The 20,134-nt window shown below is 37.9% G+C and overlaps 1 protein-coding gene across 2 annotated transcripts in view; it reads left to right on the top strand.

Moving 5' to 3' along the window:
* The window catches only part of LOC104676747 (10 kDa heat shock protein, mitochondrial), a 58,258-nt gene extending 38,583 nt beyond the window's left edge, over nucleotides 1-19,675 (top strand). The window contains exons 4-9 of one of the 2 annotated variants that reach the window (XM_010381626.2): nucleotides 1,301-1,401; nucleotides 6,681-6,723; nucleotides 6,915-7,001; nucleotides 14,507-14,586; nucleotides 16,254-16,365; nucleotides 16,495-19,675. In XM_010381626.2, coding sequence (XP_010379928.1) covers nucleotides 1,301-1,401; nucleotides 6,681-6,723; nucleotides 6,915-7,001; nucleotides 14,507-14,586; nucleotides 16,254-16,365; nucleotides 16,495-16,626 — 555 coding nt within the window. In that variant the 3' untranslated portion in view covers nucleotides 16,627-19,675. The remainder of the gene's footprint in view (nucleotides 1-1,300; nucleotides 1,402-6,680; nucleotides 6,724-6,914; nucleotides 7,002-14,506; nucleotides 14,587-16,253; nucleotides 16,366-16,494) is intronic. The other variant, XM_010381624.2, reaches the window with a different exon arrangement.
* The last annotated feature ends 459 nt before the right edge of the window (nucleotides 19,676-20,134 follow it).

Here is a 20,134-nt window from a genome sequence, read left to right as displayed (position 1 = left end):
CGGAGTCTCGCTTTGTTGCCCAGGCTGGAGTGCAGTGGTGCGATCTCGGTTCACTGCAACCTCCGCCTCCCGGGTTGAAGCGATTCTCTTGCCTCAGCCTCCGGAGCAACTGAGACTACAGATGTGTACCACCACGCCCTGCTAATTTTTTGTATTTTTAGTAGAGGTAGGGTTTCACCATGTTAGCCAGGATGGTCTTGATTTCCTGACCTCGTGATCTGCCCGCCTTGGCCTCCCAAAGTGCTGGCATTACAAGCATGAAGCCCCCACGCCTGGCCTTTTAGAACATTTTTATCCTTTCTTAAAGGAAAAACTCATCCCCATTAGTAGCCATCTTTAGTCTCCTCTGCCTTCCTCTCTGCCCTCAAGCCCTACGCCAGTACAAATCTTTTTTCTGTCTCAATAGATTTTCTTATTCTAGACACTTCATATAAATGGAATTACAATATGTACCATAGTTACATTTACATTGCCTATGGCGAAAATCCTGTATCTACAAAATACAGAAAAGTTAGCCCAGCGTGATGGCGTGTGCCTGTAGTTCCAGTTCCTCAGGAGGCTGAGTTGGGAGGACTGCTTGAGCCCAGGAGGTGGATATTGCAGTGATCTGAGATTGTGCCACTGTACTCCAGCCTGGGTGATGCAGTGAGATCCTGTCTCAAAAAAAAAAAAAAAAAGAAATTACGGTTTGCAATTTTTGTTTTGTTTTGTTTTGTTTTGTTTTTGAGACGGAGTCTCGCTCTGTCGCCCAGGCTGGAGTGCAGTGGCCGGATCTCAGCTCACTGCAAGCTCTGCCTCCCGGGTTCACGCCATTCTCCTGGCTCAGCCTCCCGAGTAGCTGGGACTACAGGCGCCCACCACCTCGCCCGGCTAGTTTTTTTTTTTTGTATTTTTAGTAGAGATGGGGTTTCACCGTGTTAGCCAGGATGGTCTCGATCTCCTGACCTCGTGATCTGCCCATCTTGGCCTCCCAAAGTGCTGGGATTACAGGCTTGAGCCACCGCGCCTGGCCACGGTTTGCAATTTTGATCCCAGTTCCAGTCCTGACAAATACAATATCTGCATTTATGTAGTAGATTCTATCCAAATGAAGTTGAATTGAAGGATAAATAAGTAAATAAGTAAGGGTAACCTACTTTTTTCTGAGTTACTGATTATGATTCTACACTTGGTTTCCTATTTAGTGTATAACCCAAGTTGAACCACAAGAGCATTTATGTATTCAAAAATTATGTGTACTTAATGTAAGATTTACCAGGTGGTATAATTTAATTAACCATAAGAACTTCTTTGTTTTTAGTATATTCAACAGAACATAAGAGCAGATTGCTCCAATATTGACAAAATTCTTGAACCACCTGAAGGCCAAGATGAAGGTGTGTGGAAGTATGAACATTTAAGGTAGGTCCTTATGTTACATCAAAATACTAATAGTTCCTCTCACGAAACTTTCATATTAATGATAATTATGAATCATAAAATTTACTATGTAACTGCAGACTAAGAAGCCAAATTTTAAAGCTTTGGCATTTTCAGTGTCACAAGGTTCTCAGCTTTCTTCACTGGTTGTTTCCAGATCAAAGTATGCTACAGAGTCACTTGTTTTGAAAGGTGGTTTCAGAGCTGATAACTTGGACCTGCCTCTGCACCTCTCTACTTTTCTTTTTTTTTTTTCTTTGAGATAGAGTCTCACTCTGTTGCCTATGTTAGAGTGCAGTGGTGCAGTCACTGCTTACTGTGCCTCTACCTCCCAGGCTCAAGTGATCCTCCCACGTCAGCTTCCAGAGTAGCTGGGACTACAGGCGTGTGCCAGCATGCCTCACTAATTTTTTTAGTTTGTTGTAGAGACAGGATCTCATTATGTTGCCCAAGCTAGTCTCAATCTCCTGGATTCAAGCAATCTTCCTACCTTGTCCTCCCAAAGTATTGAGCCACCCTTTCTACATTTATTGATTTGGGCCTTATTATCCCCACCTTTTTTTTTTTTTAAAACAGGGTCTTGATCTGTTGCCTAGGCTGGAGTGCAGTGGTGCAATCTTGGCGCATTGCAGCCTCTGTCTCCCATACTGAAGCAATCCTCCTATCTCAGCCTCCTGAGTAGCTGGGACTACTACTAGTGAATGCCACTAAGCCTGTCTAGTTTTTTGTATTTTTTGTAGAGACAGGGTTTCACCATGTTGCCTAGGCTGATCTCAAACTCCGGGGCTTAAGCAATCTGCCCACCTTGGCCTCCCACAGTGCTGGGATTACCACCATGCCAGCCTGGGTTTTATTATCTTATTTCATGGTTTTCCTTAATTGTATCTCTTAACCACTAATACGGTATTTCCATTTCCCCATTTATGCATAACTTTGTGTCATCTATTGTCTTTTTTTTTTTTTTGAGACAGAGTCTCACTCCTTCACCCAAGCTGGAGTGCAGGGGTGCGATCCCTGCTCACCACAACCTCTGCCTCCCGGGTTCAAGTGATTCTCCTGCCTCAGCCTGCTGAGTAGCTGGGACTACAGGCATGTGCCACTATGCCCGGCAAATTTTTGTATTTTTAGTAGAGATAGGGTTTCACTATGTTGGCCAGGCTGGTCTCAAACTCCTAACTTCATGATCCGCCCTCCTCGGCCTCCCAAAGTGCTGGTATTACATGCGTGAGCCACCGTGCCCGACTTGTCTTTTTTTTTTTCCCCTTTGTTTCTGTAGAGACGGGGTCTCACTGTGTTGTCCAAGCTGGTCCTGAAATCCTGGGCTCAAGTGATCCTCCCATCTCAGCCTGCCAGAGCACTGGGATTATACAGGCATGAGCCACTGCACTTGGCCACTTTATGTTTTTGTGGAGGATTACTTCTAGTTCCTAGTCTAGGGTTGGTATCTGATAAGTTACCTATAAATTATTGCAAACTTCCAGTCTTGTCTTTGGTAAATAGAGATTAATTTTAATCCTGAAGTAAGGAGTTTTGGTGCTTTTTGTAATACGCTTTGAATGAAAAAATTGATAATTAGTGGATAGGTGGAAATAACTTCAGAAGCAGATATATTCTGAAGTTACTAGGTGTTTCCTGAAATTATAAATTTTCCAGTGCACATGGGAGCTGGGATGAGTTGACAGATTATTAATAAATATAGAGAGTGCAGTAGGTGTGTGTTCATTGGGGCTTATTATTTGTAAGTTGATTTTTAGATAAGTAGAGTAGAAATATGACTTTTCCTGAATAAATTTGACCATGTTTCCTGTGTTGTGTGCCTCAACTTGAAGACAAGGCACTTTTAAAAAATATTTACTTTTTGATACTGCATGCTTCTTTAGATATGGCCAAGACATTATGTCGTGTCATAACAGTTCAGCAATTTCAGGATGCTAAGACTTCTTTGTACCCTTTGCTGATTTTTAGACAAATTATGTGACTATTTCTAACTTTTTTACATATCTGAATGCACAATAATTGAAAGTATGAGTTTGTAGGTATTTTCCCATTTTTACAACCCAAGACAGCAAGCACTTCAATGTAGTACATCCTTTGCTTTATTTTTAATCAGCCTTGAAAATAACTGCTTTCTTATGCTTTGGCATTAATGATGAAAGTAGGTGAGCATGTTTTTTTCTTTTTCTGTTTCTTTCTTTTTTTTTTTTTTTCTTGAGACAGGAGTCTTAAGTCTCACTCTGTTACCAGGCTGGAGTGCAGTGGTGTGATCTCGGCTCATTGCAACCTCCGCCACACAGGTTCAAGCAATTCTCCTGCCTCAGCCTCCCAAGTAGCTGGGACTACAGACGCACACCACCATGCCCAGCTAATTTTTGTATTTTTAGTAGAAACGGGGTTTCACCATGTTGATCAGGATGTTCTTGATCTCCTGACCTCATGATCCGCCTGCCTTGTCCTCCGAAAGTGCTGGGATTACAGGCGTGTGCCACCGTGGTTGGCCGTTTTTTCCATTACAAGCATAACTCCTAACAAATAAGGGCTGATTTTAGTGTACAAGGGTTTTTTTTTTTTCAGGTCTAAGAAAACATTTACCTCCCTATTTAACTTATTCTGTGAAACATACATTATATAAAACATTACGTAAAACTTTACATAAAATATTGCTCACAAGTATTTCATTTGTTCTGATGCTATTTTTACTTTTGTTATTTTTTTCTACTGACCACTTTTTGGACTATCATGTATATATTCTTTTATCTCTTTATTGTATTGTGTATATTTTTATTAGTTGACCAGGAAGAGTTTTGTTTGTTTTTGCATACATCCTTTATTGAGTTGAGGCTGTACACTTGCCATTTTTAGTTAATGCAGTTGATTATATAATGATGTTAATTTGAATTGGGTCATGACTTCAGTCAAATCTCCCCCTAGCTCATATTGAGTCTTAATGATTAGGAAAAGTTACTCCTTTATGCCAGGATACATGTGTGGTGACTGGAATGTAGGCTGGATTCCAGCTCTGGTTGGTCTCTTCAGCTGCACAACTGTATACATGTTAGCCCTGTATTAAATTAACTTGAAGCTGTAAGTTTTGCATTATTTGCCACAGATTATACCCACAGCATTGCTGAATCAACTTAATTTTGCTGTTGGCTGTAAAAGGGTTAGGTTAGGTAAGAAACTTACTTATCACAACCAGTCTTTATTACCACTTAGTGGAAAACAACTAAAAAACACATAACATGCAGCCTACTTGATAGGGGGCAGTAGATGGTGGGTGATATGGTGATTTAGAAATAATGTTATTAAGAGGCACAAACAGAATTCAGATCTCAGGGAATAACGAAGGACAAATCCTCCTCCAATTTCAAGTTAAAATTAATAGCCCAAGTTCAAAGTGAAACTTGGTGAGGAGAAATGAAGCTGAGTGTCCTTAAAGGTGGTGGTGGATTTGACCCAGCCATCCCATTACTGGGTGTATACCCAAAGGAGTATAAATCATGCTGCTGTAAAGACGCATGCACATGTATGTTTATTGCGGCACTGTTCACAATAGCAAAGACTTGGAACCAACCCAAATGTCAATCAATGACAGACTGGATTAAGAAAATGTGGCACATATACATCATGGAATACTATGCAGCCATAAAAAAGGATGAGTTCATGTCCTTTGCAGGGACATGGATGCAGCTGGAAACCATCATTCTCAGCAAACCATCACAAGAACAGAAAACCAAACACCGCATGTTCTCACTCATAGGTGGGAATTGAGCAATGAGAACACTTGGACACAGGAAGGGGAACATCACACACTGGGGCCTGTCGTGGGGTGGGGGGAAGGGGGAGGGATAGCATTAGGAGATATACCTAATGTAAATGACGAGTTAATGGGTGCAGCACACCAACATGACACATGTATACATATGTAACAAACCTGCACGTTGTGCACATGTACCCTAGAACTTAAAGTATAGCAAAAATAAATTAATTAAAAAAAAAAAAGAAATAGTTATTTTTGTAATCTAAGGACAGCATTATTAGGCATCTGGAAAGGAAATGCAGTTGCAAACAGCTGAAAATTTGACCCTTGCCTTTTTGTTTTCTTCTGTTACAATGTGCAGTAAGTAAAGTTTTTCCTACCAAATTTGTTCATATATATCCTGTTTTTTTTCTTTTTTGGGGGGATTTTTTTTTTTTTTTTTTGTCTTCTGATTATATAGGTTTTAGCTTTGCATTATTTTGGGAACCAAAATGATTCAGTTTTTCTGATGAGGAAACATAGTATTGATTTAGCTAACTTGATACATTGAACTAAATATTAATAGGTAGGACTTTTGGAGGGAACACGTTCAGTATTTTGACAGCTATAAAACTGTCTTTGTGACATAGAAGATTGTCTTTTTATCACACAACTGTCTAAAACTGATGGCCTTAATGTAATTGTAGTGTAATTTTGTTTTTGTTTTTTTTGAGATGGAGCCTTACTCTCTCGCCCAGGATAGAATGCGGTAGTGTGATCTCGGCTCATTGCAACCTCTGCCTCCCAGGTTCAAGCAATTCTCCCTTGTCAGCCTCTCAAATAGCTGAGATTACAGGCATTGCCATCATACCTGGCTAATTTTTGTATTTTTGTGGAGATGGAGTTTCACCATTTTGGCCAGGATGATCTTGAACTCCTGATCTCAGGTGATTCGCCTGCCTCGGCCTCCCAAAGTGTTGGGATTACAGGCCTGAGCCACTGTGCCCTGCTGTAATTTCTTTGTGTGTTTCTGTATACCAACATTTTATTACCCTCCAGTTGCTGAATTTTTCTACAATTCAGAAATTTTCTTATATGCATATATAACTCCTGTGAACATGTTTATACATTTATCTGCATGCAGATCTGATTATTTCATTACAATAGATTCTTAGAAGAATGACTTAGTCAAAAAGTATACACTTCCTAAAAGTCTTGGTAAATATTTCCAAATTACTTCCCTGAAAAATTGTACTAATTTCTAGTATATAAGAGAATGATCAGCTCACTGAACTCTGGTATTGGATGTTATGAGGGTTATTGGTTTTCTATTTTTAATCTGTAAGCCTTTAGAAGAAATGTGTTGTCGTCTGTTCAGCTGGGTTTGAAATGTGTTGTCGTCTGTTCAGCTGGGTTGTGAGGGAGGAGGAATGATACTGATGGGATTCTCGTTTTGCAGCTAATATTCTAAAAATTGCTGTGGAGAATAGATAATGACTTTTTATTTATGTATTTGCATTTTCAGGCAGTTCTGCCTTGAGCTAAATGGACTTGCTGTCAAACTTCAGGTAATATTTTAAGTCAAAGTTGTAATTGAAAGTTCTGATTTTTTTTCTCTGTTTTTATAGCTTAATGTGCTTACAAAAACTTCTCCAAATTTCTAACTTTCTTCTAGAATTTGTTATGGAAATATAGTAACCTAAATGATAAGCTTTTTCATTATTATTTTACATATTAAGAAATTAATTATTTTTAACAGAGTGAATGCCATCCAGATACTTGCACACAAATGACAGCAACTGAACAATGGATTTTTCTTTGTGCAGCTCATAAAACTCCAAAAGAGGTGAGGATTTATGAAATAGAGTGACTAATAAAATTGTTATAGCCTAAACCTCTCTCAAGACAATAGTAGACAAGTTTTTAGGGTTTTTAGTTCACTGTTTATTTTGCTATTTCATTTTGAGTTGCTTGTTGTGAGGTTATTACTGCAGCACTATTTTAGGATTTCTTATGATAAGCATCATTTTTCATGATTGGGCAATTACATGGGCTAGAACTCACTTCATGATCCACTGGCTATTACAGATTAACATCTATCGGCCGGGCGCGGTGGCTCAAGCCTGTAATCCCAGCACTTTGGGAGGCCGAGACGGGCGGATCACAAGGTCAGGAGATCGAGACCATCCTGGCTAACACAGTGAAACCCCGTCTCTACTAAAAATACAAAAACTAGCCGGGCGAGGTGGCGGGCTCCTGTAGTCCCAGCTACTCGGGAGGCTGAGGCAGGAGAATGGCGTAAACCCGAGAGGCGGAGCTTGCAGTGAGCTGAGATCCGGCCACTGCACTCCAGTCCGGGCGACAGAGCGAGACTCCGCCTCAAAAAAAAAAAAAAAAAAAAAAACAAAAAAACATCTATCACATTGTGCTGATTACTGTGTAATGATTGAGATACGCCTATTTAGGTTTTTGTTCAGATTATTTCTTTTGATAGGAAGAACTATTGATTACTCTTTGATTAAGTAGAGATGTTACTTTTGAGCTTTTAAATATTCATGTTGTTTTTCTCCTTATTTAGTTTTTATCAAGGTAAGACTATAGGCCATAGCAGTTTTTTTTTTGTTTTTTCGAGATGGATTCTTACTCTGTTGTCTAGGCTGGAGTGCAGTGGTGTGATCTCAGTTCACTGCAACCTCTGTCTCCTGGATTCAAGAGATTCTCGTGCATCAGCCTCGTGAGTGGCTGAGATTACAGGCATGCGCCACCATGCCAGGCTCATTTTTATATTTTTAGTAGAGATGGGGTTTTGCTGTATTGGCAAGCCTGGTCTCAAACTCCTGACCTCAAGTAATCTGCCCACCTCAGTCTCCCAAAGTGCTGGGATTATAGATGTGAACCACTGTACCTGGCCTACCATACTTTTTCTTATTTATTAATTTTTTACTTTTTCTTATTTTAAAAACTTCTTCATATCATCTGATACCCAGTGTACTTTTCCTTAGTTGTCTCAAAAATGGTCTTTACAACTGGATTGGTTAAACTGTGCATTGCTTTTCCCTTAATCTGTATTCCCATTTAATCTGTTACAATTACTTTTTACTTGACACTGACTCACTGGGGATATTGGGTTAGGCCAATTCTGTAGAATCATAGACCTGAAAGTGGTCATTATATTGATAGACTTCTAAGGCTTGAAGACAAGTGAGGCCCTAGTTGCAAAATCAGTATCTGGTGTTTTTTGTTTCAAAAAGGATAAATGCTCCAAAATAAGGAATATTTGGTACCTAAGAGAGTAGTACTTATTTGGAAGACTGATTTCATTCAGGATGTTACATTTTTGTGTTAATTAATTGAAGCAGTATTAAGATTGTATCTGTCTGCATCTGGGAAAATCCACATAGTGGTTTCATTGATAATTCTCTGAAGTTGGCTACTTAATGTAGTGAATGATGTGATTATTGGCAATTAGGAAACTGAATCAAGAAGGCTGAATCAAGGCTAGTTTTGTTCTGGCACATAGTAATGGTGTATTATTCTTTCTTTAGAGTGGAAGTGATACCCAGTTTGTGATGTGTTATGACTCTTAAATATACTATTATTCTCATATCCACTTCTTTCTTGATTAATATTAAATGAAAGGATAGTCATTAGCATTAAGACCTGTAAATGAGTCTTAGAATTGCAGCATTGCTTGCTGAAGTCCAGATCTATTGAACTGGCCATGTGTCAAGGGAGGGTGATAGTAGGATTTCCAAGTGGTAGTTATATTGAATGGAATTACTGTAAAAATACAAACAATTTGAAAGGACACTTTCTGAACTCTTTTCAAATAACTGCTTAGTCAGGAAACTGTAGGAACTGACAAACTAAGCTAAGAAAATGCTCTCATGGATTAAAATCACTAGGCAGATTCTGAAGTGGGAGAAGCAGAACACTTAGCACCGATAATCGTTTATTCAGTATCCTTGAGAATTAAAAAGAGACATTCAGCATATAGAGTAAATTATACAAATAGGCTACAAACATTATAACTTACTGTCTACAAGCCCTCACAGTCACATGCTGATTGTGATCACTTGCAGTAGCATTATGATTGTATATTTGGAAAAATACAATATATAAATTTGTAAACACCATTACGTAGTATTTTGTAACCTGCTATATTTTGCCATCTTTTTGCTGTTATAACTGTTACAGATTAGGAATAGTTACCTGAGAATTAATTGGGGGAAGGTGAAGGGAAGGCAGCGAAAACAAGGCAAAATGTCATCCAAATTAAGAAAAATTCAGAAACCAGTTAAAGGTCTAAAGATAGAGTGATATGGTAACCCATGAGTCACATGTAGCTGTGTAGCACTTGAAATGTGGGTAGTCAAAATTGAAATGTGCTGTAAACACAAAATAAATACTGGATTTCGAAGACAGTAAGGCTGGGTGCAGTGGCTCATGCCTGTAATCCCAGCACTTTGGGAGGCCGAAGTGGGTGGGTCACCTGAGGTCAGGAGTTCGAGACCAGCCTAGCCAACATGGTGAAACCCCATCTCTACTAAAAATACAAAAAATTAGCTGAGTGTGATGGTGTGCACATGTAGTCCCAGCTACTTGGGAGGCTGAGGTGGGAGAATCATCTGAGCCCAAGGGCTCAAGGTTGAAGTAAGCAAAGATCACACCACTACACTCCAGCCTATGTGACAGAGAGAGACCATGTCTCAAAAAAAGATTCAGAAATGGCCAGTAAGCACATGAAAAGATGCTCAACATTAGTTATTAAGGCACATCTCAAAACCACAGACAGTTGATGTGAGGGTTGTGCATTATTGTTAAGCTGATTAACATTGTCTACCCTACAACCATGCTTGATTAGAAAAAGGAAAACAACTCTGAGAATGGATAAACAAAATGTAGCATAGACATACAATGGAATATTATAAAACTGTGAAAGGGAATGAAGTTCTGATACATGCTACAACATAGATGAACCTTTAAAATCCAGTATGTATTATGTGGGGTGAAACAAGTCAAATGCAAAAGGACAGATACTGTAGCATTCCACTTATCTAGAGTGAATAAATTCTTATAGACAGAAGGTAGTTACATAAATTGAATTTATCACATTCAGTATAACTACCACGTGCCAAAGGATGGGAGGTGTGGGAAGTTAGTGCTTAAGGGTGATAGACTTACTTATTTATTTTTTGGAGACAAGAGTCTTGCTCTGTTGCCCAGGCTGGAGTGCAGTGGCGCAATCTCGGCTCACTGCAACCTCCGCCTCCCAGGTTCAGGCAATTCTCCTGTCTCAGCTTCCCAAGTAACTGGGATTACAGGCATGTGCCACCTCACCTGGCTAATTTTTGTATTTTTAGTAGAGACATGGTTTCACCATGTTGGCCAGGCTGGCCTCAAACTCCTGACCTCATGTGATCCTCCCACCTTGGCCTCCTAAAGTGCTGGAATTACAGGTGTGAGCCACTGCGCCCAGCTGAGTTCCTTTTTTTTCTTCTTTTTTTTTTCTTTGAAGAGAGTTTCACTCTGTCGCCCAGGCTGGAGTGCAGTGGCGTAATCTCGGCTCACTGTAGCCTCCACCTCCCAGGCTCAAGCAGTTCTTTGCCTCAGCCTCCTGAGTAGCTGGGACAACAGGTATGCACCACCATGCCTGGCTAATTTTTGTATTTTTAGTAGAGATGGAGTTTCACCATGTTGACCAGGTTGGTCTCAAACTCTTGGTGTCAAGTGATCCATCTGCCTTGGCCTCCCATTGTGCTGGGATTATAGGCGTGAGCCACCATGCCTGGCCATAATAGTTTCTGTTTGGGAGTTGGAAACAGTGATGATGATTGCACAATATTGTAAATTAATGCCACTAAATTGTACATTTAAAAATGGTCAAAAAGCTGTCCGGGCTTGGTGGTTCATGCCTGTAATCCCAGCACTTCGGGAGGCCGAGGTGGGCGGATCATGAGGTCAGGAGATCGAGACCATCCTGGCTAACAAGGTGAAACCCTGTCTCTACTAAAAATACAAAAAATTAGCCGGGCGTGGTGGCATATGCCTGTAGTCTCAGCTACTGGGAGGCTGAGGCAGGAGAATGGCATGAACCCTGGAGGCGGAGCTTGCAGTGAGTGGAGATCACGCCACTGCACTCCAGCCTGGGCGACAGAGTGAGACTCCTTCTCAAAAAAAAAAAAAGAGGGTCAAAATGGAAAAATTTATGTTGTATATATTTTACTACAATTTTTTAAAATGTTAAGAAAAAAGCACCAAAACCCCAAATGGCATATACTTTCACACCCACTATAATAGCTAAAATAGAAAAGATAGACATAAATAAGTGCTGGGTGAGATGTGAAGTGGAACCCCTAAACATTGATGATGGGATTGTAAAATGCTTGAACTATTTTGAAAAACAGTTTGGAAGTTCCTTAAAATGGTTAAGCATAGAGTTGCATATGACCCAGGAATTCCACTCCTTGATATGTAGTTCCCCCAAAATGAAAACATATCTGCACAAAGACTTGTACATGAATATTCACAGTCACATTATTTATGATAGCCAAAAAATGGAAACAACCAAATATCCATCAACTGATGAATGGATAAGCAAACTGTATTGCAGCCAATCCTCAGAGGATTGGTCCCAGGACCCCCGTGAATACCAAAAACACAGATACCAAAGTCTCTTACATAAAATGGTGTAGTATTTGCGTATGACCTGTGCACATCCTCCTATATACTTTAAATCATCTCTAGATTACGTATAATACTGAATACAATGTAAATGCTATGTAAATAGTTGTTATACTATATTTCTTAATTTGTATTTTTTTTGTTATGGGATTTTAAAAAGTAGTTTTGATCTGGTTGGTTAAATCTGTAGATGCAGAGTGCTGACTGTATATGTGTACAATGGAATATTATTCAGCCATAAAAAGGAATGAAGTCTTAAAGGGAGAAACGTACAGTACAGCATTTTGTATATATTTAAAACATTAAAGGCTAAAAAGTTTTGAATTTTAAAAAAAGGAATGAAGTATTGATTCATGCTACACCATGGATAAGCCTTGAAAACGTAATAGAAGCCATACACAAAATACCACTTATTATATTATTTCATTTTAATGAAATATCCAGAATAGGCAAATCCTGTGAAACAGAAACTAGATTAGTTGTTGCTTAGGGCTGGGGGAAGGAGAGAATGGGAAGTGACTGCTAATTTGTTCAAGGTTTCTTTTTGGGATGCTGAAATGTTCTGAAATGTAATGGTAATGTTTGCACAATTTCGTGAATATACTAGAAACTACTGAATTTTTATGAGCAAATTTTAGTTGTATCAATTATATCTTAAAAGTCAAAAAGTAGCCCATTAATTTTATATCAGTTACCTTCTGAAATGGTAATATTTTGGATATAGTGGGTCAAACTACAGTATTAAAATTAATTTCACCTCTTTTACGTTACCTTTTTAATGTATCTCTTAGAAAGTTAATTAATTTTTTGAGATGGAATCTTACCCTGTTATCCAGGCTGGAATGCAGTGGCCTGATCTTGGCTTACTGCAGCCTTGACCTCCCATGCTCAAGCAATCCTCCTGTCTCAGCCTTCTTGGTAGCTGGGACTACAGTCATGTGCCACCATGTCTGGCTAATTTTTCAAATTTTTTGTAGAGATAGGGGCATCTCCCTGTGTTGCCTGCGCTGGTCTTGAACTCCTGGAGTCAGTGATCTTCCCACTTGGGCCTCCCGAAGTGCTGGAATTACAGGCGTGAGCCACCACGTTGGGCCTAGAAAACTTAAAATTAATATATGGCTTGCATTATACAGTTGACCCTTGAACAACTCTGGAATTGGGATGCCAACCCTCTGTGCAGTTGAAAATCTTGAGTATAACTTTTGACTCCCCCAAAACTTAATTACTAATAGCCTACTGTTGACTGGAAGCCTTACCAGTAATAGTTAATTAACACACATTTTGTATGTTCTATGTATTATATAGTGTATTGCAATGAAGTAAACTAGAGAAAAGAAAATGTTATTCAGAAAATCATGGGAGGATCGCTTGAGGCCAGGAGTTCGAGACCAGCCTGGTCAACATAGTGAGACCTTCTTTCTTTCTTTTTTTTTTTTAAAGAAAAATCATAAGGAAGAGAAAGTATATTTGCTATTCATTAAGTGGATCATTATAAAGGTCTTCCTTGTTGTGTTCATGTCATTGAGTAGGCTGAGGAGAAAGAGAAGTACGGTTGGTCTTGCCGTCTCTGGGAAAATCTGATCATAAGTAGATTTACGCAGTTCAAACCTGTGTTGTTCAAGGGTCTGCTGTATTCCTGTTGATGATTCTGGTTTAAAGGTTGTAAAACTGCCATGGTGTACCCAAATGACAAATATGAGAAATACAGTGACTTGGGATATTTGCTTTTGACCAACTCATCTGTGGTCACATATCTGGAGAAAGGTAGTTTTTTTCAATAAATATTGCTCATGGTACTGTTTTTGGCAATGACTCTACTAATCAAAAATTCCTATGGATATATTGTTAGAAAAATACTTCTTTTTTGTTAGATAATTTTTTAGTGCCATGGCACTAAGCCATATTTAGTAGTTATTGAACTGTATTTCTAAGTGACAGTTTCAGTCTGAAACTTGAAAAATAATCTAATTACTGAGTAGAGTCATTGAGCTAGACTCATTGTTACTCCTTCCTTTAGTTGTTTTTTCCTTCTGGTTGACTCCCTGGTTTGTTTCTAGACTGCTTTCCCCTTGATGCTGCTCCCTGTCTGCCCTCAGGAGGACTGGAGGAGGACAGTTACTTTGCAGTTTTATTTTTCCTTTAATAAATTTACTGAGTTGCCATGAGACAGTGTTTCATTGTTTCTTTTTTTAGTGTTTCTGATAAATGGAACAGAATAAGTCAGATTTGTTAAACTATAAGGAAACTTTGATATTTCATGTTAAAATTCAAAGGTGATTTGGGAGAAAGTTCTTTAGAGGGCTGCTAGATTAATAATAGAGTACCAAGGACATAGTAAGGGATATTGTTTAGGATATAAGACGGCATCCCTGGAGAGACCAGAGATCGGGATTCTTCTTATCTGTAATTGTTGTTTTCTTGTAGGTATGATGTTGGGAATAAAAATGGGAGACTGGTTTATGTATCATCTAGAATTGTGATATGGTTCAAGGGGATAATAAACCTTACTTATTAATATAACATATTTTACAAGCATTCGGAAATTGTAAGGAACTTTTTTCTTATAACATGCTCATGTCTTTGGAATAAGGTATACCCATATAATGAATATATCTAACCTAAGAGAGAGCTCTTTGTTGATGCATTTCTATATTCTTTCTTTTTTAGTGTCCTGCTATAGACTATACTAGACATACACTTGATGGTGCTGCATGTCTTCTGAATAGCAATAAATATTTTCCCAGCAGGTAATGGAAACTTTTAAACATAATGTTAAACATTTTAGATTTAATTTATAAGATTAGTATTTTAAAAGTAACATTAGGTTGCTCGTTAATGCATTTTTGTATTTTTTTTTTAGCTATTGTATTTTGGCTTGTTTATTCAAGTTTTGAAATTAGGACTGTAGTTAAACAGCAGGACTCTGCTGTCAAAGCTCAAGGCCAGTTCAATCTAAGGCTAGCACCTGTTCATGTGTGTCATTCTGCAGAGCTCTCCCTCTCATACTTTAGCGTTGGGATATGTATATACTTGCTCATTTGAATCTCTATGATAGTTAGACTCGGCCTCCCCTTATGTAGTACGCCTAAAGAGCAGAGTTTCCGGCCGGGCGCAGGCTCACGCGTATAATCCCAGTGCTTTGGGAGGCTGTGGTGGGCAGATCACCTGAGATGGGGAGTTCGAGACCAGCTTGACCAACATGTAGAAAGCCCTTCTCTACTAAAAATACAAAATGAGGCGGGCGTGGTGATGAGTGCCTGTAATCCCAGCTACTTGGGAGGCTGACGCAGGAGAATCGCTTGAACCCAGGAGGCAGAGGTTGTGATAAGTCAAGATCGTGCCATTGCACTCCATCCAGCCTGAGCAACAAGAGCGAAACTCTGTCTCAAAAAAAAAAAAAGAGATCAGACTTTCCTAAGTTGAACTATTTGTTTTTGAAGAATTCCTTATCCTTGCTCATTGATTTTTAACATCTGAGAAGTCGGATCTTAAATATATTATGTAGTGTATTATCAGTGAAGTTTGTGAATGCCTTTTATTTTATTAAGGTATTTGTTACCAGATGGATAGATTTGGAGATTTTTCCCCCCAAATATGATTAGCTTCAAAGAGCTCATATAAAATATGTTAAGAAAAATACTGCTTTTTGGCCTTAATATTCTGTGTATACGTATTTTTAAAAAGGATATCAGAAATATGCAGACAATTTCAATTTTAAATAAACAATTTTAATTTCTCTCTCTCTCTTTTTTTATATATGGAGTCTTGCTCACCCAGGCTGGAGTGCAGTGGCGCAATCTCAGCTCACTACAACCTCAGCCTCACGGGTAGCTGGGATTGCAGGTGCCTGCCACCATGCCTTGCTAATTTTTGTATTTTTTAGTAGAGATGGAGTTTCACCATTTTGGCCAGGCTGGTCTTGAACTCCTGACCTCAGGTGATCCACCTGCCTCGGCCTGTCAAAATGTTGGGATTACAGATGTGAGCCACCACACCCGACCTTAATTTCTTAAAAAAAAAAAAAAAAAGGAAAGAATAACCTAGTTCTGTAAAAGAAAACAATAATTCCTTTCAGGAGTTTTAATCGCCTCTAGTGAACAATGTATTCGTGTTGGAAATAGATGTTTTAGTAAATTTTGAAATGTCGGGGACTTATTCTAACTGTGTTAAACTTTTACAAAGTTTCAAAACTATAATGCTGAATTTAACTTAGGCCCTGTGATTAGGCAGAGAGAACACTGGCCCAGAAGTGAGGAGTAGGGGCTCCAGGCATTTACTCGCAGTGTGACCTCAGAGTAGTCACTTATTTTCCCTACGTGTCAGTTTCTACACTTGTAAACTGAGAAAATTGGACTATATTGTTCTTAAGATTCTATCCAGTTCTAAGAATCTATGGTTTCTTTTCTACTTCTAGAGTTAGCATAAAGGAATCATCTGTAGCGAAACTAGGATCAGTATGCCGTAGGATTTACAGAATATTTTCACATGCTTATTTTCATCATCGGCAGATATTTGATGAATATGAAGTAAGTATATTTCACTAATTAATCTTGATACATTCTTACCAGAATGACCATAATAAATATTGATGTTATTTCTAGTCTTTTGGTTTGGGATAGTGAATTAAAATAATATTTTTGTCTTCCTCTCTACAGAATGAAACATTTTTGTGTCATCGGTTTACTAAATTTGTGATGAAATACAATTTGATGTCCAAGGATAACCTGATTGTACCAATTTTAGAAGAGGAAGTACAGAATTCAGTTTCTGGGGAAAGTGAAGCATGAAGGGAATCATATGGAAAAATGTACTGATCATATAATTAACATTAATTATGTACTGTATATATCATTTTAGACACATCAATCATGTATCCATATTATAGCTTCTTTGTTTAGTATAGGTTTTTGTATGCTGGGTTTGCCTTTTAAAATGGGAAATACTTTTTAAGTTATTCATAAGCTGTATATTCACCAGTGTGGCACTCATGGTTTTTAAATAAGATTAGTATTATCTGTTTATAATGCCTGTTAATAAAAGAATTTACAGTTTGGTAAAATTGCTGCTAAACAATCATTGGATCACAATCCTCACCAAACAAACCCATCTGTAAAAAAAAATGATTGAGAGCTTGAGGTTTCACACAAGCCATTTACTGAAGAGGTAGAAATGTTTTCCATTGGTTTTACCTTGAGTTTAGATATCCTAAAAAATTCTATAGTACATAGTTTTGTCTTACCTGTTAACTTTCCCCAATTGAGATAAAAGTGTTTTAAAATTCTGTTTATAGTTTTTGATACGCATATATAATTATGTGTATATCTAAATAAAAATGCAGATGAAGCATTAGTAATACTTAAATAATTTTACTGTGTGACATAAAGTATAACATACTTGGAAAGGATTTACCTTTCTGCAACAATGGACTGGTACATACAGGATGATCATAATGATAAGGCACATAAATTATGTTCTCACTGGAAACCTGCCCTGTCCACCCCTTCTCATTTCCCTTAACCTTATCCTCAAACTACTCTAACTGAGAAGCTTTTCACCAGACTGAGTTAGTGGTGGCTTATACCTATTTATATTTGTATTAATTGCTTACAGATTATACCTCATATTAGCAATTACATTACACTACAAGAAAATGTATTTGCATAGGCTCTTGCTTATCTTTGTTTTGCAAAAATTATTCTACTTAGAAAACAGTCCTTAAAATAGTTTGACTCTTCCTGTTAGTAATATTAATCTTTCATTTAACCAGCTAGGCAGCATTAAATAGAATTGAAGAAATACTGTAGTATTTATTTTACACCCCCTCTCCCACGAAGTTTATGTTTGAATTACATGCACGTGTGAGATTATTTGCAATAATTCATAGGTTCCAAGGGTGTTGATGAATAGTCATACAGTTTTTGGACTTTGTTATAATTCATTGTGATAAGAATGATTCAAATGCAGATTTAACAATCTTATAATCTGTTGAATGCCATTTTTGATAAAGCACTGGAGGTCTTATTGCCAAACTGATTGTAATGAGGCACTAAGAGTGAAAACATTGTACATGTTGTGAAGAAAGTATTTAAATCCAACTTTTGAGTAGATTTAACAAACATGAGGAACTTCTTTTTTATTTAAAAGGGTAATTTTGAAATGATGAAAATATATTCATCTTGTTTTTTCAAATTTAAGGGAATAATTTATACCATCTTTTGAGACAAGAATGTACAGCAAAAATATGGGTAACAGTAGTATACTGAGGGTGTGTGTATATATCATGTATGCCTTTCCAAGCTTGCCAGTCTTTTTGGCTTTCAACAGTTCCCACCAGCCACAGTCATTACTGTTCCCCAACCCACAACTAGCTTTTAAGAAGTCTTATGTTCACAGTGAAAGGAATGTTGACTTTGAAATTATGGATTTATATTAATGACACTATAAACCAATGGTAATGGTAATTTTTAAACAAACTTGCTAAATATTGAGAGACTAAACTACTAAGTTAATAAATTATATATAGCAGTGTAGCTGTTCTCTCTAGATGGTGTCTCACAATGGATTTCTGTGCTTGACTATTTTCCTAGTGAATATTTATACTAAGGTAGTGACTGAGATTTGGTGATCTGGCTGAGTATTTTGAAACACATTTTGAATAATATGGCTTAGTGTTAATGGGGAATTAAATATGATTTTTTTCTTACTCATTTCACCTTCCCTGTATTGTATGTTTGGAATTGATCATAAAACAGCTCCAAAAGAAAATAATCAGTTTGTAGTCTTGCTTTTGTATTCATATTGATATCTTACTAGTATTCATTGCACTGTGAAGTTGATTCACTGTACTAGGTAAGACCTAAGTGAAACAGTTCCTGTTTTTCCTTAATGCTGTTTTCAGAATTTTGAAAAGGTACTTATATGTACATAAATACTACTAAAAAATTAATGAGCCTGGCAAACCAATAATTTATAAAAGTGTTCTAAGAAGAGGGGAAAAGGACAGTTCTGTGTGATAAGGAAGTTAGGTTCCACTTTTTGTTTGAATTATCCTATGTATATCCAAAGGTAAACTTAGGTTTTTATTTCCAAAAGATCATATAGTCAATTTATTCTTTTTTTCCTATCATATCTGGGAAAGTAGCTAACTTTTAATTATGTTCCCATAAATAACACTTCTTTTGTATATATACATTTCCTTTTCTCTGACTTGAGATGTCAAATTTGAATTTCTAGAACAGTTTCTCAGTTAAATTCTTGATGACTTAACAACTTTTACTCTCAGAATACAATTAGAAATCCTTGGCCAGGCACAGTGGCTCAGGCCTGTAATCTCAGCACTTTGGGAGGCCAAGGTGGGCAGATCACCTGAGGTCAGGAGTTAGAGACCAGCCTGACCAACATGGAGAAACCCTGTCTCTATTAAAAATAGAAAAATTAGCCAGGCGCGGTGCTACTCGGGAGGCTGAGGCAGGAGAATCGCTTGAACCGGTGAGGTAGGGGTTGCAGTGAGCCAAGATCGCGTCATTGCACTCCAGCCTGGGTAACGAGCAAAACTCTGTCTCAAAAGGAAAAAAATCCTTGATTACATTGTTAGTAAGGACTGTGTTACCATTATAAACACATTTACTGGTTGATGTCAAATTCACTGTAATCATAGAACTAAGTTTTTTATTTGGATACTTTGCCCTACTGTGTATATGATGACATCTTTTTTGAGCAGCTACATTTTAAATTGTATATACTTTATTTTGTGAATACTTCTTGAATGTGCTAAAGATTTCTTTGTGTAGTTCTTCCATGCTATGCAAATATTTTAGTAAAAGTAGTCGATTTTTATTTCTTCAAGCATCTCATTGTTAACTAAACAGGCAATACATATGGGCCAGATGTAGTGGCTCACCTCTGTAATCCCAGCCCTTTGGAGGCCAAGGTGGGCAGATCACTTGAGGCCAGGAGTTCGAGACCAGCCTGGCCAACATGGTGAAACCCGATCTCTACTAAAAAAAACACAAAAATTAGCCAGGTGTGGTGATGCATGCCTGTAATCCCATCTACACGGGAGGCTGAGGCAGAATAATAGCTTGAACCTGGGAGGTGGAGGTTGCAGTGAGCCAAGATTACACCACTGCACTCCAGGCTGGGCAACAGAGTAAGACTCCGTCTCAAAACAAAAAAATGTATTTGTACAATATGTTTAGCAGTTTGAGATGATAAGAACATGTTTTCCTGAAAAAATACGTATTATTAGTATAGAGTACAACTGTGAAACTGGAAAGCTACCAAGTGAATCCCCTA

The sequence above is a fragment of the Rhinopithecus roxellana genome, chromosome 14 (genome assembly GCF_007565055.1).
Source record: "Rhinopithecus roxellana isolate Shanxi Qingling chromosome 14, ASM756505v1, whole genome shotgun sequence".
NCBI classification, from domain to species: Eukaryota; Metazoa; Chordata; class Mammalia; order Primates; family Cercopithecidae; genus Rhinopithecus; species Rhinopithecus roxellana.
The sequence above is the reverse complement of the archived record's forward strand: the minus strand, read 5'-3'. Positions and strand labels throughout refer to the sequence as shown.